The 17510-nt window shown below is 38.5% G+C and overlaps 1 protein-coding gene across 2 annotated transcripts in view; it reads right to left on the minus strand.

Annotated features, from left to right (window-relative positions):
- usp43 (ubiquitin specific peptidase 43) overlaps nucleotides 1-17510 on the minus strand; it is a 144217-nt gene that overhangs the window by 36014 nt on the left and 90693 nt on the right. For both annotated transcript variants that reach the window (XM_015387900.1, XM_015387899.1), the window contains exons 7-8: nucleotides 10390-10552; nucleotides 5339-5450 (exon numbers count right to left, since the gene is read on the minus strand). In XM_015387900.1, coding sequence (XP_015243386.1) covers nucleotides 5339-5450; nucleotides 10390-10552 — 275 coding nt within the window. The remainder of the gene's footprint in view (nucleotides 1-5338; nucleotides 5451-10389; nucleotides 10553-17510) is intronic.

Genomic DNA, 17510 nt, shown 5'->3' on the forward strand with positions numbered 1-17510 from the left:
TATATATATATATATATAAATATATATAAATATATAGATAGATAGATATATATTCGCTAGGTCCGTTACACACATTAAGTTTTAAAAACAAACCTTATACGATATATCCATTTGACGAGGATCTTATCAAAGAATAATCGGCACAGGGAACTAAATATTTTTAGGAGGAGGATTCTACAATTCAGGCATGAAATTACTTGTTTTTGGTTTGTTTAGTATGATGATTTCTATTTTTATTTAGTTATATTTACAGGACATGAAAAAATTTTACAATTAATTTCGGATTACACATAAATATATTCAATTATTCTGCGGGGGAAAAGGAATTACTTTAGGGTTAGGATTAGGATTCACCCGATGATAACAACCTAATAAGCCTACTGGCACAATCTAAAGCCATTCTATGGGCCTGATAGCCGCTAATAACAACCAGTTATTGGGATGATAACATCCAAAGCACGTCTACGATGGAAAAGTCAGATTTTCCCTGTTTTCAGGTTAGGAAAACTTTAAGTTTTCAGTATACCTGCTTTGTGAAACAGATCCCAGAATGGTACAAGCTTGTGGAAGCTAAAAGAAAGTCTCCTTTTACTTTGGTTTGTTGTACAGTCGTCTTTTTTTTTTCGGAACTCACTCCATACTAAATTAGGCCTTTCTTTCTCTGAATATGTGCATAAACTACTGAGACCTCAACAAACTCATGTGCCTAATTATATTACTTTTAGATTAGCTGAACACCTGTGTTCAAAGATACAACATTGAGCTCTACAGTCTCTTAGAGGGCATTTAGACACTGTCTACTTAGAGGAGAGGTTTACTGACCAACTTTATTTCTGTTCACTGTGTGCCAGTACTCTACTTTATTTGCTTTTATGGCGTGGGGTATAACAGTTTTTTTTTGTGTGCAAAATCAACATGTAGAAAAGAAGTTCAGTTCATGTGGACGTCGGTACAGATCCCTAGCTGCCCAAGATTTATATAAAAACTATTTTGGAGATAGTATAACAGATGGAGAGTAGATATAAAAAAGACATTAAATATGATATATTTATCCTTATCTCAATAAAAAGACAAAAGTATTTCTATTTTTAGCAGCAACTCTAGTCATCTGTCTCTAAGCTTTCAGTTGTTTCTAAATACAACATTTTCAGTCAAAAGTCACAATTCTTCTTTGGAACTGCACCTTTGCTAAAACTAAACTTAGTCAAGAGCTCTGAAATCCACTTGTAAGTATAATTTGGTGTAAGCATAATTTGGTGATGCAAGCAAACCACTGATCCAGTGGAGATGAAAGGGTATAAGGAAAAAAAAAAGGGCTCTGAGCATTTCTCTCCTGTTTACAAAGGTAGGCGCCAGCAAACTGATTATACAATATGAGCTTGGTTTTAATTAAACGGCTGGCAGCATGGGACACAAGTGAGACTGAAGACTTGAACGGGTATGTGAATACATCTGTGTTTCCTTTTCTTCTGCATGTGTTGAAAAGCACGTCGAGATTGAGCCAGCAGTGTTCTTGCACATATTATCCTCTACATGGTGTGCACTCTGCATCAAAGTATCATCCTGATCCATGCAGAGAGGGATGCATAAGTATAATTCTGTGGCTGCAGGTATTCACAGTAAAACACATGACTGTCTTCAGTATAAAGAACAAAATGGAATCCAAAGGACCATGCATCTCTAGGAAGGTAAATCAATGATTTAACTATAAGAACAACATGACTGCCTCTAAGCCAACTACACTTTTCTGTTAGCATTTAACTCATTTTCTCATTGGTTTTACACTCCTGACAGCAGCGGGGAAAACAAAACAGCCCTCTGTTTCCTAATGATGCTGAAGAGATTGACAGTGTGCTCAATTTAAGTTAATTAAAATGCACTTCTGTCTATCACAGCGGAGGAAAATTACAGTCTCTTGCTGTTTGACCACATCAATAAATATGTAAGCAAGACAAATTATATCATCAAAATAAGTGTATCTGTTCCCATCCCTCCCCTGCAAGGCCGTAGGTGAATAAAATCCAGAACCTAATCAAGCAGTCTCCCTTCAGAAACATGTAGGAAAGAATGGGCTGGTTTTAGGAGCTCGGGGAATTCTAGCAGGTTATAGGACGCTATTTGATGAATAGTCCGAAAATACCTTATTACAATTTCAGCAGTAATAAGGAATGTTTGCAAATCCACCATGAAGTGGAAGGCCATGTAAGATAACAGTATTAGTTTGGTGGTCATCCACAATGTGCAGAATCAGAGACAGAAGGTCCTTGAAAATTATGGAATGGGTTTCCATTAGGGAGCCACTGCTTCCTATTGTGAAACCACTAACACAGTGATTCAAACCCAGCTTCACTTTTTTCTGGAGAAGTAAAACAATCCAATTCCTTTGTTTGGAAACCATGATGGTTTAATAGTTGCAGAGAACAATACATATCTAACTGCACTTTGGGTTGAAAGTATCTTTGTTTGCTTAGATGTTGAGCACTACCACTTCTGCTTCTTTTCCTCAGACGAGGTTGAGTTAGTTCAATTCTGATTAATTCATTTTACAATACAAGGGAGTATTATTTCTTTGTTGATCTTTAACAGTTTATAGTTTGCAGATACACAGCAGCAACAGGCTGCTCCATTTATGGCTGCTGTCAGACTCAGTGTTAAAGATGAGAACTGAGAGAGGAGCCAGGTGATAACCTGGATATGTCCAGGAACAGGACAGAGAGAGACGCTATGCTTTATTAAAGGTATTGTGGAGGATGTTCTTTATGGAGGACCAATCCTGCAATAATTAAAAATAAATACATAAAATAAATAAATGCTCTAAAAATAAATAAGCATACAATTAATTGGCCCCCAAAAAATACAATAAACAAATAAATGTAGGTAGAAATTAAATTATACAGTGAGACATAAATATATATATCTCTTTTAATTAGCTTTTGGTTTATTTGCCTTTGTAATAATTACCGTACTTATTTATTGTCAGTTATATTCTTCAACTTATTTATTACTTATTTTTTTTAAGCATTTATTTATGAGCAATATTATATTTTTGTCTGTTTTATTCTTCCTTTGTATTTTTTTTTACCCTGTTTATTTCTTCAAAGCTATTTATTTCTGCTTGACATATTTACATTTTTGTATGCATTTCTGCCTCATTATGCAAATAAGGAGGGGTGTGTCTTAAGGGGTCAACTTCTGCCCATTGTTGGTTAGCAGCCACTTTTGCTTCATGCAAGCATGAAGCAAAAGTGGAGAGGAAAAACCTCTTATCAGGAAGAAACCTCTGGCAGAACCAGGCTCAACATGGCAGGCTTCTGCTGGACTGGATGAAATGAGACAGGGAACGCAGTAAGAGTCCTGGAGGAATGACACTCTGATGGCTTTAGCTATGATGATGGTGAAGGGGATGGAGATGGGTGAATTGGTGTCATCTGAATGGAAGTCAGACATGCCTGTGCTTTGGATAGCAGACTTACACTGCAAAAAACGATCTAGAAATAAGTAAAAATTTATTAAATAAAGTGTATTTACCCTTAATTTGAGTAGGTAAATAAGATAGTTTGCCAATGGAATGAGTATTTTACTCTTAAAATAAGAATTAGATAATATACACTTGAAATAAGACAATGCAATTGTCTTATTTTAAGTGTAAATTGTCTTGTTCCATTGGCAAAATGTCTCTTTACCTCCTCAATCCAAGAAAAAATGCACTTATTTTAAAGCTACAGTGTGTAATAATTACAGGGATATACAGTCAGAAATGTAATATATTATACATAACTATGTTATTTATCATCATCTACGAGCTCAGCCTCTTAACCTTAATATTTGCGTTGCCTTAGAATTCGTTATTTATAATTACATAGGAGCGGGTCTCGCAGCCATGGAGGCAGACATCTTTGCGCTACGGCAGCGCAGAGCCAACAAACTAGCGATTGCGAGATCGCCCATTACGCTCGAAAGTAACTACGGCAAGTTGAGAGAGATGAACTGAGACGGTACTGAACAATAGATGGCAGTATTAAAATTATCTATGTAAACAAACCTCATCACTTGAGAAGGTAGGTGATGCGGACGTCGTGGAAGACATTTTGTCCCGTAACGCTCGCCGTACTGTTGGGGGGGAGAAGCGGTGGGGGGGAGATGTTCATGTTGGTGCGGTCTGCAGTCTGAACGTTAGATGTCGCTGAAAATTACACACTGTAGCTTTAAGAAAAAATGACTTATCTAGATTTTGATTTTTTCCTGTGTAGTTGTGGATTTTGAGACCTTTTAATATCTGGATGCTGATTGGGCTTCATGGAGGTGCGGTTCAAAGCTGATTAGCTTGTGTCGGAGACAGATGAGGGTAAGTAATCAGTTTATTCAGTTGAATTTCTGCCTAGGCTCCATTCTTTTGTTTTTCATTAAATATCACAGAAAAACAAGAGTTCACACACCTGAAACTTTTTCACAACTAAACACATGCTGACCGAATTTCACTAATATGATGAAATAAAATAATCAAACTTTAGTTCACATTTGTGAGGTGGAAAAAAATGTTTTGCTAATCAAAAAATAGAAAGTGTGACATGCATTTGTAATCAGCCCCCTTTACTTTAAAGCCTAATAATAAAATGTATTGTTGAAATATAACATTAAATCAATACATGTTTGTGTTTGCCATATGAAAAGAATTTCAGAGAATTTTAAGTCTAACAAATAAATTAATGTGGATATTTATTAGAATAGTCAGAAATGTAATATATTCTTAAGTCCTCTGTTTGCATGTCTACTGTGCATTAGGACAGTTCAGTCGAGTCTGTTTTGATGTGCCGCTGAGAGCTGTGAGACGTCCACCAGCAGTTCTGCGTCTCCAGCTTGTGCTTCTTTTCCCCCCAGTCAAACCCAGTGTTCCTGTGCAGGCGTGCTTTCCTGTCTCTCGAGCCAACCTGCTCAGGAACAGGTGCGCCTGCCGGTATGGAAGATGCGAGCTGCCTCCCAGCTCCAGCCGGTGCTCATTATACACCCACACTCACACATGGACACTCAATATAGTTTTATGAGTCTCAGGGATGGATGATTATTTTACTTTTACCTTTTTTCAATTTCCTAATTACATTACCGCCACACATTGTTTTATTACTGCGTTGAGAGGCCAATAAAGGAAATACTGGTGACAGTCCTTTAGATGCTGATTACTTACCTCATTTTTTGCCTACTTTGCTTTGAGTGAAAGCGGTTTTATTACATTTTAACCCATAAATAGATGCCTACTGGCCATTTTTAGAAGAAGAACAATGTAATAAAAGCAAAGCAAAGCGTTTTGGTATTCATAGTCATATATATACTAGCTGATTACCTGAGCGTGAGCGCCGTTGATCATCAGGTAATAGAGTTTGCTGAGGATGCTTTGTTGGAGTTGGTCCCAGGAAATAGACCGATCCTCCCTCATCAAGAATGGAGGTCCAAACCTTGAAGAAACAGTTTTATTGATGTTTTATTGAAGTTATGTTGATGGCAAAACGTGGTGTGAAAAAAGAGAAAAATACACAGTGTATTCTCACAACTTAACCATATTTGGTGAATGGTCATAATGTGGCTTTAAATACCCTTTATATCATAAGCAGCACTGTCTCAACATTCCTATTTCTATGAAAGGACAGAGAAGGACGATGAGGAATAAAAATGGCAGCTGAGGTGAGACGAAACCATCTCTCTGAGATGACATGCCTATTGTAATAGACGTCTAATTGAGGGCAGGCCTCCCCTTAGATCCAGAGATTTATTATGATGAAACCATGTGAGCATTCAAGCTGTAACTGTGCAGAAAGGGAGAGAGATGCATAAAGAGCCAACTTCATCTTATTATTTTTAGCTATAACAACAATGTTTTATCATACAAACAACACCTCTTTGTTTTTAGTCACTTTGTTTCTGAGATCTCCACAACATAAGCAGGTGTAAATACAGCATTATTATATGTCTATAAATACATTTCTGAAAATTGTCTGTTGATTTCTTGCACATAAACTGATAATATAGTTTTTTTTTGTTCATTTTTAAATAAATAGTGTTTAATATATCCCTGAAATGATGCTATAAGTATCTAAAATGATCAATGAAGGATTTTAAGTAGAATCGTCCTGTTGTACGCTATCCATCAGCTCTGCTGGAGTGTTAATGAAGCCTCGGGTGCTCTAACAGCAGCAGTCGTTGTCTGATTAGCCCTGATGAGACGTGGCTGATCTCCTCTCTGGCTCCGGAGCGGCTTAACGTGAGGAATGTGACAATCGCAGCCCGTGTCCTAAACAAGCGTGTGTGTGTGGTGGCTGCTGAAGCTCTGACACCAGAGACAGTTCATGCTTTGTGAAGACGATTTCTCTTCAAATAAATGCAGCAGATCAAACAATGAAGCCCCTCTTCACAGTCTGAGAATTCAGGAATTCATGTTTGTGTTTTCACCTGCCTCCACGCAGAGAACAGGCCGAAGACTGTGACTGAAGGGAAACATCACAGATTCGATCCGAACTGACTAAAGATAAGAACAGTGAGCGCTTTGTGTTTTTTTTTTTTTACATTAAACATGGTTTTGCAGATCAGACATATAAACAAAGTGGAGAGTTTCCCACTGGTTGTTGGTTATATACCTGTGTTATTATTTCAACAAAGAATGAGAATAGGGTATGTGACTCCAATGTCATGCTCTTGGCTCGGCTGGGCTCTCCAGCTGTCATCTGATGAGGGGTGTGTGTGTGTGGGTGGATTGAGCAATGACAAAAAGGCATCTGAAGGAGAAAGAGATAAGAGCCCTCATGGATGGGATCAAACTTTTCCACTGTGGTGTTGGCCCGCTCACCTTTATTGATCTCTTTGGACCATCACAGTGAGAAAAGCTGTGATGGATCTGCTCTTGGTGCCAGATGTTGGAGCCCTGGGTTGTTTTATTTGGAACTAATCTCACTGAGATCTACATTAGTTTGAGCTCATTCAGTAATGGACAACTTTAAATGTTTTTAGTGGATCAGAGGAATCCGTAGTAAGAGGGGTATGTTCTTTTAGCTATTTTTTTTTTTAAAGCTTTACGCTTAAAAAAATAACTATTTTCTTTTTAATATAGTTTTCTTGTTGCAAATATTAAAATTTACTAGTAAAACAGTTATTAGTTAAGTTAGTATTAAAGTTAAATGTTAATTAAGAGATTGATTGACGTATTGATCTTACTAGTGCAAAACTCACTTGCTAACATTTATTGATCACATTAATGGACCACAGCTGTTTTAGCTCTATAATCCTTATTAGTTATATTTCCATCATTTCCCTGATAGGAATGAGATGTGTTTTTAATTGAAAAGAAAAATAATAACAGAATAAAGCATTTTTATTGGCCTAAAATCAAATAATCTGATTTTGATGTCTGTTTTAGACTTTATTCGGAATAGAAGCACTCTATGCGAAAATGGGCTGTTAGATTTCCCTAAAATAACCAAAACAGAAGTAAAAAAAAAAAGTAAAAAAAAACAAACCACTGGACTTTGTTTTCCAAGTCTAAAGATGTTTCGCACTCCAATCAAGGAAGATTTTTCAATTCAAAATGTCTGAATTAGCGTTGAGTTCCAAGCTTTAGAGAGTGGACTAACAAAGCCTTGTTTTGGCTTAGAAAACATGCAAATTGAACCGGAAGAACATTTCCACCCCTTAGTGATGGGGAGTCATTGAGGTCTTTGTTAGCCTGCAACACATGATACTGGAATGGGGGGGTCATAAGGGGCCAATGTTGGTTTGGCTGAACAGGCGACATGTCTTGGTCCCCTGCATGGCCATGAGGATAATGATAGTGGGAAGGAATCAACTTTATCGCTGCATTGTAGGTTTTTGAGAGCTGAAACCTGAGTCCACCCCCTCTGTTAAGGGTTGATTTTTCTCTCTTAACATAATTGGCTTCTTTCACACCCCTTTCAAACCACCTGTCCTCTTTGTCCAAAATGTGAACACTCTGGTCCTCAAAAGAGTCCTTAAGGTGTAGATGTACAGCCGTGTCTTGCATTCCTCACTGTATTGAACTGCATACAGTGCACCACTCCGCTCATATTTGGTCAGGGGGCTTTTGTCTTTAGGATACACTAGCCTCTGTCTAAGGGCCGGATTTATCAAGATCCAATTTTGCGTGCAGTAATTTGCGCTCGCAAACTGGAATTTTGCGCGAGGGGCTGAACCATGGTTTGCGGGTGATTTAACAAGAGTGATTGCGTAACTGGTGGCAGGCGCAAAACTGTTGGAGACGCCCTATTTAAATGATGGTTTTGCGCGTTTTGTGGGTTGCGGCAAAGTAGTTTGTAGTTTGTGCAAACTACTGCATTAAGAAATTTTTATCTTACAGTGACACCCCCACCCCCTCCAAAAAAAATAAATAAAAATAAATATATATATATATATATATATATATATATATATATATATATATATATATATATATATAGACTTTGGCAACCTTTATTCCAGAAGGGTGGTATGTGGCTGAATTTCTACTTCACTGCAGTAAAAAAAAACAAAAAACAGGTGTTTTGTATTGGCCTGTAGAAAAATGCACATACCAAATGGCTCACAATGGTACTGTGGATGAGATGACTGCGCGTACGCATCCCCACAGCATTGGCATGTTGCTCCACAGGCGCAGGGGGGGGTCGGGGTTCTCCGGTAGGGCGTCAGGGAATTTAGAACGTCGGACAGCACTTCTGAAGAACGAGATTGGGAGATCCCAGATGCAAAAAAGTGCAATGTTGCAAGGAGTTTTGTGATATCTGGTATTGCGTGGGTCCTCCTTGTAGCTGGCTCCAAATCCATTCGGAGTTCCCCCAACAGCTCCAAAATGGCAATTTCCTCGTTCATTCCAAAAATATTCACACGGAGTGAAAAAATGCGTTCTCTGCGTCTCCTTGCTTCATTTCGATATCTCCTTCTTGCGACAATAACCGCTGCCATGTGTGCACAATTACGCATACAGACCATTTGCACCTTCTTTTGAAACGTGTTAAATATAGTCAGATACCGTTAGCAAAATTGCTTTCAGGTTTAATAAATCACTTTGCAAGTGCTAAATTAATATATTTACATGTTCTCCTCCCACAAGACGCACTTTTGCGTGTAAACGCCCCATATTGCATATTCATTGCAGAAAAAGTACTAAATGGATAAGAGGCGCTATTTAGCACGTTTTAAAGACCAAATCCTTTTAGCAGCTGTTGATAGATCAGTTTGTACATTTTTTAGCGTGCGCAGTGAAATAGCTCACGTTTTTATACACGCAAACCTTTGATAGATCCGGCCCTAAGGGTCTTGTTTTGGTTTGAAATATACTGGGATTTTGTGTTTGGAGGAAATCCTCTTGAGTTTTTCAGAGACTTTGGCAACATATGGGATAACGATTTGCATTTAATCTTCTCACCAGTATGTGCTGCTGTGTGTCTTTTGGATTTCTTTGCTGAAGTGTTTTAAGTTCAACCTGTGCTACACGAAAAAACGCAAACATCCCAGTGTTTTGGACCTGACTGTTCTGAGGCCCAGAATGGACTCATGTCATGCTTTACATCATTAAGCTTCCAGCCTGCTGTGTTTTAGATTGAGAGCAGAAGGAAGTTAACTTTCCTGTAAGCTTCAAACTTATCCACTGTAGGAGTAGGTTTTAAATGTAGTCGCTTTATAGCTTCTTGATCATTAATGGAATTCCCTGTCTTACTTAAAAACTTGTCATAATTAGGTAAACCACCTCAGTTTGAATGGGCCTTCGTTTTTTTGACTCTGGGTATCTTCTTTGCAAAGCAAAATAAACACCTCTACATTTAAGACAGATCCCCCAACATTGGTATGCCTCCTTAGCTATTGCTGAGTTATTTCTTTTTAAGGGGCAGTGGTGTCAAGTACAAATATATTTGTTACCTTACCTACTTAGAAATTTGGCTATTTATACTGTACTTGAGTAATTATTTGTTAGACAACTTCATACCTCTACTTTCTAATCCTTACATTTTAAAAACAGACTTGCTCATTTTCATGGTGGCCTCTTGGAATTTAAAAGATCAAAATAATTTGTTTCATCCAGACAATTCATTTCTTTATAATAATAAAGAAATTCATTATAAGGAAATTGTCAACTAGAATTGCAGAAAAATGTTGCTTAAATACCCCAGTGTAGTAAAGCATCTGTCCCTCACATTTTTTCCTGCACTACTTTTACTTTTATACTTTAGGTAGTTTTAGAAATGGTACTTTTAAATTTTTTACTTGCGTGAAAAGTTTAAGTTGATAATCTACAAAACAGTTCTATAAAAATGTGTTTAAACAGTAGGATATAAACTTCTACTTGAGTAATAAACGTTAATACTATTGACACCTCTGGTAAGGGGTAATATTTACCTTACAGTCTGCTGGCCTCTTCCAGCCGCATTGCAAACCAGCAGCAGAATCTTGACTGGCACACCATGGTTGAGAAACTCTGATGATAATGCTCCAGATGAAGGTAACCTTTGACCCTCAGGACCAGAGGAATAAGGGGATGACGGCAAGCTGTGATGATACCCTGGGTGGTAAAAAGAAAAACGTGTTATTGCATCATAGCACATACAGTTTCACAAATTCTTAAAAAAACCAAAAAAAAAAACAGGGGTAAATGCTTTTGTAAACTGATGACCCTTGGAATTACAGAAACACAGACTACAAAGGACTAGGGCGGACTGTTGTGCTATTTAAATGAGTAAGACAGCAGCTTTCTATTTGCAGAAAAGTGATTCAGTTGGGGGAACAGATGGACCAATGGCTGCCTCTTCTATCAGCAGGAGGCCTCATCTGATGCTGCTTCTGCTGCACATCCTGTCCTGGTGGGACGTCAGGAAGCTACTCCTCTGTTCCACTTGTGCCTCTTCCAGCGCAGAGGACCGTGTCTGACTGAGAGGAGAGCTGAAATTACACCATCCTGGGAGCTCTGTGATGTCACAGTGGACAACCTGCTCTGTCACGACAAAAGCAGCCAAATAAGGTCTCATCACATAAAGTCAGCTTGAGTGAAGTTCAAAGTGATAAATCACATGGTAAATTAAACATGTAGACAGTCCCGCATCGTATTGATTAGAAGCGACAGCCGGCCCTTCCTAAAACCACTATGTTTTATTAAACACCAATGATTCTTGATTCATCACTGACAAAACAAATGCCACAGCAGACTTCCTCATAAACCACAGAGCCTCTGTTTGAGCAGGCCTTAGTTTACACAAATAACTTGCAGAGCCACTGCAGAATAAAGAGCAAAGCAAATTCAACACACCGAAGCTTTATCCAGTCACTTCTGATCGTAATGTGCTCCCCACGAGAGGAAGCATAACGCTAATTATGCAGCCTTCCACTTCTTAATGTCTCTCTAATTAAGCAAGTCAGAAATTTTGCCTAATCATGTGATTTATTTTAAATTAGCAGCAAACTCTGAAGCAAAACAAATCATGAGTTCCCAATGAAACATGAGGAGATGGCACTGACTGGCTGAGGTCACCTGTAGCCCTGCCCCATTAAGAATAACCATAGAGACATTGGGTCAGAACCTTGAGATATTTTCCATTTTGCAGAATCTACGACTTAATGAGGTAGAGGGATGAGGGTACTGCTGAGGTTCTAAAGGCTATCTTGTCTGGATCTCTGGGCCCTGCTGGGGTCTACAGGGGCAAACTAAGAAGCGTGCCATATTGCAAACTTTAAGGATCTAATTGCAAAAACAGACAGAGAGGGGAACTAGTGTAGATTGGGAAGACCAGAGCAGCCTCTTGGAAGAAGGTTGGGGTTGGAGAAAAGCTGGCCCCTCATGTGGGCCGAACCAGCAGGTAGGGATGTACAGGTGAGACCCAAAAAGATCAAAATAAGAGGCACTAAATTGAATGTGCAGTTTTCTTAATGAGTGAGTGTGTTGCAGGTGATTACAGAGGCACTGAAAGGCAAGTGAGGAAAACAAAAAAAGCCTGGATAAGAACAATTGTAAGTTTACATTTTATTTCTGCCCTGAAAGGCAAAGGAAAAAAAAGTCTAGATAAGAAGAGTTTTAAGTTTTTTTCTTTCCTGGAAGAAAAGTGAAATGTAACTTTTTTTTCTGTCCTAGAGCAAAAGGAGAGAAAAAAAATCTATATATAAAGGGCAGATTATACTTCTGCACAAATCAGAACTGTTCACGAACCAGTTCTGTTGGTATGCTTCTGCACCGTCGGTCTGGAATTTCTAGTTTCCCACCAAAGTGCAAGGGGGAACCTATTCTAGAACTCACGAGAACTTCAGCCGATGGTCACGAGAACTTCGGCGGCGCCAGCAGGAGTATTTATTTTCCAAACAAAAATGGCAAGATATCACGGTCACGGAGATGGATCTAGAGTTGCAAGACATCGAAGAGGAACAGGTTATGTTAATGGAGTTGGCAAAAAAACAAAAGCGGCCGCGTAGGTTGTCCATTGTATTTGTTACTCATTATCAAAAATCGAGGAGGAGGACCACACAGACTGGAAAGGCATACCAAGGACCAATCACAGCTGCTTTTTGTCTGCACACCTCCACTTGAGTTCAGGGAAGGTTTCCAACCGCCAAACCAAAAGCAAGAATTTTTTTTAGACACAGAGACAGATTAGATGGTTGCAGAGGCTATGTGTCAGATGCATAAATTGGCCTTAAGTCAACTACTTCTCAGCAGGACGCTGCCAGTCAGCCTCCATGTTGAGCTTTGAGTCTCGGTCTACTGAGGTAAGCGGTGAGAAAGTAGACACCTGATTAGATAACAAGGCTAAATACGTCACTTCCAGTGAGTCTAAAACTCTTAGTGCAGACCTGGGCATTATACAGCCCATGGGCCGCATGGGGCCCACATGAGGATCATGTGCAGCCCGTGAGGTAAAAGTCAAAACACCCATTTGCAGACCTGGGCATTGTACGCCCCGTGCCACATACTGTCTAAGGTTGATTAGGAATTTAGAAATTTCAAAATAAAGATGTTTTCCAATTTCACCTCATGAATGGATTAAAGCTGCTATGCTTTTTATTTTCAAGTAGTTTTTTTTATTCACATGAAAGGAACGACAACCGGGAGCAATTTGTTCACGGAGGTACATGCGTGCATGGACACACTGGGACTGAAAAGGGACAGACTGGCTGGTATCACAACAGACGGTTGTCCAAATCTTATGGGGAAAATGTTGGACTTTTGAAACATGCAAGATAAAGTGATGGAAATCAACGCAAATCAGAAATTGGTATTTTTGCCCTATATTATACACTAACGTGTTGTGCAAATCAGTGCTGAAAATTAACCCTGTTATTGATGTTACTAAAATTGTAAACTTTATCAGGGCACGGACATTGAATCCAAGACAGTTTGTCTCTCTTTTGGAGGAGCATGAGCCTGAACATTGTGACATCGGCTACCACACAGCTGTCAGATGGCTCAGCCTGGGCAAAGTGCTAAAAAAAGTGTGGGATCTGAAAGCAGAGATTGGAGAGTTTGGTGAGAAGAAAGGTAAAGAAATCCCAGAGCTCTCAGATAAAGACTGGAGGTTAGATTTTGCATTTGCTGTTGATGTGACTGCACTGATGAGTGAAGTGAACACCAAACTGCAAGGCAAGGGCCTTTTGTTCATGAAATGCACAGCAAGGTGAAGGCTTTCATGAGAAAGATGCAGTTTCTTTCAAGCCAACTGGAGGGCAACATTCTCACTAACATGCAAACCCTAAAAGAAGTCACACTATCAGCTGATTGCCTTCGCAGGTACTTATCTAGTGAGTTTTCAAGGCAGTTTGAGGATCTCAGAACGATTGAGGATGAAATGCACATGGTTTCTTTTCACTTTACCTGCAGTGTGCATTATGTTCCCAGTGATGTTCAGATGGAACTAGTTGACCTGCAGTCTGATGCAATACTAGAAGAACACTTCAAGTCAGGATCTCTGCTTTATTTCTACTCTTCTCTCAAGGAGGGGAACATTCAAAACATTAGGAGATGTGCTCAGAAGATGTTGGTTCTCTTTGGCTATACTTACATTTGTGAACAAACATTTTCAATGATCAAGTTTACAAAATCGGGGTACAGATACTCTCTCACTGATGAGCATCTGCCAGCTGTGCTTTGCATCTCCACCTCAGACATTTAAGCCGACTTTGATGCTCTGGTTAAAGCCCAGGAGAGACTAGAATTCTCTCACTGAACAAAAAAACAAACAAAAAAAAACCTTAAAATATCAAATAAGCTGGTTGGACAATAAAGACATGTAAGCAAAAGCTTTTTTGGAAGCCTTTTTTTTTTTTTCAAAATTAGTTAAATATGATGTAGCTTGTTTGGAGTACAAATACAATATTGTGGTTTCTTTAGTCTGTTAAGAACCACTTTCCAACAGTATTTGAAACTCCCTCAATGTGTTTTGGAGTGAATGTGACTAAAATGTTCCCATTTTGTTTGTTTTGGTTAATTTGACTGAATAAATTGCATTTTTTGTGAGGCAACTTCGCTGTTTCATTGCTTGATTTTAACATATACAATTACTAGCTTGTCAAAAACAATGATATTTACTGCTTTTTTTTTATAAAGAAATACTATTAAAATTATGCAAGATTGAGTTCAGTCTTTTGGTACCGCCCTCCACAACATTCTTGTCTCTCATGTGGCCCCACGGAAAAAGTAATTGCCCACCCCTGTCTAGAGGGACTATGGAGCAGGGGTGGGTCATGATGCTGGCTGCTCGATGCTGATTGGCAAAAATACTTAAGAATTTTTGATTGACAGTGACCAGACAGCGAAAAGGTTTTCCTCATGAATCAAGTGGGAAAAGCAATAATGCAGTCAGAACAGTCATCTTGTGCTGAATTCTTGTTGTGGTTTCTGGAGTTGATTATTTCCGACTGCTTCATAACAGCTATTTTAATTCAGTGTAGTAATGTGTTTTATGTATTTCAAAATGTTTTAATGTGATACGTGATGTTTGGATTTAATTAATACCAATAAGCCTTTCGTTTTTCAGAGAGCATCAGCCACCACTGGTTAGCACCCATCTGCTAGTGGCGTTAATGTAGTAGGAGGACCAAAATTGAGCTTTAAAAACATGCTCCAGTGGAGTTTGCTCGTCTGATCAAAGGGCACGCTTAATTAAAAAAAGGCATTTTCACACTATGGATTTTCTGGTAGGCTCTAAACTAAAGCCAAAAACACCAACACACAGATTTTAGCACGGAAAGGTCAGATTTCCTGATTATGTCTCATTTTATTTAGTTGTTGCACAGAGGAAGAATGCTCATTGGACTGTTGTCCAGCAGATGGTCAGTAAAACCTTCTGCAAAGAAGGTAAGTCAAAAAATATCTGTAGAAGCTGAGGGTGCTTGATGCAATCAAATAAATGAAGGGGGTAAGAAAAAGTTGTGTGTCAAAAGATGCACAAGCTACGCGCACTCCAAAGCCTGGAGGATTTTGTGTAGCAAAGCCTAATCCAGACTTTAGGGGTATGTGAACTGGAGTGGTTGTCAACTAGCAAACGAGGACAGATCCAGGAAGTTGGCTGCAACTATCTGACTCCTTGTTTTTAGCTGCGTCTGAACCAAAAACACCTGAAGCACCTACCCTGCTCTACAGATGAATAACCAGATTACAGTTTTCTGTTCAGATATAAGTAATTTTGTGTTTCATTTGGAAAATCACCCAACAATCTGGAGAAAAAGAGGCCCATAATCCTGCTTGAGGTCCAGTGAGAGGTTTTCATAGAAATAATGTCATTTTTGCACTTGATCTCCAATATTTTGGCAACTTCAACCAGGAAACATTAGAGCTCTGCTTCCTTCAGCTGACAAGCTTACAGAGATGCTGTTATGATTGCTTTGGTTTGTCCCTCTAATAAATAAAGCAAGTTTCATGTTCATGTTTGCCTCACTGTTATGGTGATTGTTGAGTTACACAGAGAAGACAGTCATCATTAGAAATAGAGACATGTACAATTTACATAACTCAGTAAAAGTTGACTCTGTTTGGTCAACAAACCTGTTGATGCTAATCTTGTCAGAAAGGCTCAGGGCCAACTCTTTGTAGCTGCAGAAAGCTTGTGAACTCAGCATACTTCTGAGCTCACAACCTTATTTCAAAGAGAGACAGAGACACTGCTTAAACCACACTAAGCACGACCAGTAAGCCTATAATTAAACACCTCCACATCGCAGCAATTGTTTTTTTTTTCACTTAGCCATTTAGGGAAGAGAGAAAGAATTTGGATAAATTATTGTCTATAAAACAGAGGTAACACATACACAGCTTATTTAGACTCAAATCTTGTATAATAGGTCTTGTTTTTATAGAAAACAACATTTGGTGGCTGTAAAAATGCTAATTTGCATTCCGACGTCTGAAAAACTAATTTACTTTCTGTATAAATTAGGTTAAAACTGAAAGTCTTGAGTGTGATGCTTTCACCACATGCACAGGAGAGGTAAACACATTCATGGGTAATTCTATCTCTGTAATTGCTTCACAGTCACATTTAATATTTTCAATTAAATTAACACAACAGCTTAGGCCCTGTGGCTCAGTTAGATTGATGTGAGCAATGACAAGTGTTTCATAATTTTCTCAGTATTGCGTCGAGCTAAGAACACATTTAAACAATAAGATCACAATCTTGTCACATATTTTATTGGTGCTAATTACCACCAGCTTTTTCCGCTCCTGAAGCGCTGTGTATGTGAAGAGCAGTGAGGTGGTAGACAAACTAACTGGCACATGCATTCATACCTAAGGGCCTGCAAATGTGTAGTGCTGTGGGAGGAAGCTAGAGCACCAGAGAAAACCTACGCCTGCAATGCAAATATTGACAAGGGAAATGATTTTAAAATCAATGGGTTTTCCTTGAATCAATACAAGGATATGTCAATTCTTGTTTTTATCTTTTTTTTTTTGCAGTAGCTTTCTCCTTTATTTGAACAAAAGAATGAATATTTGAGCAGTTGAACTCTAAAATGGACCCTGCATCACGCATGCAACTGCAATTATTTTTTAACCACCTATGCTGCTCAACTTTGATAATCCTTTTAAGTAGGAAACAACTCAATGTGCTACTGCATTTTGCACTATATTTGTTTGGACTGCACTGAACTTTTTCATACTGTATGAATGCCCTTTGGCACCATTACTTTAAACTGGTTTCTCTCATCTCCTACATTGTGTACATTCTGATCACTGCTGCACTTTATATTGGTAATGTTTATCTACTCCCACTGCAATATTATTAAACTCTTGTAAGCTATATGCAACACAATTTTGTTAGCCTCCGTGCATAAAAAATGACATAAAGTTTGTTTAAGTCTAATAGATAAATACATTTGCATGCTGCTGCAGTAGGCCCTTTAACACCAAACTATGTAATATTTTAATTTAATTTAAACTTCAAAATGTAAAAAAAATGTAGCTGCAACTGGAATTTGTGTAAATTGCCTCAAACTTAAAATAAAATCCATACACACACTGCAAAAAATCTAAATCTAGATAA

The sequence above is a fragment of the Cyprinodon variegatus genome, unplaced genomic scaffold, assembly GCF_000732505.1.
Source record: "Cyprinodon variegatus isolate N-32 unplaced genomic scaffold, C_variegatus-1.0 Scaffold407, whole genome shotgun sequence".
Taxonomy (NCBI): Eukaryota; Metazoa; Chordata; class Actinopteri; order Cyprinodontiformes; family Cyprinodontidae; genus Cyprinodon; species Cyprinodon variegatus.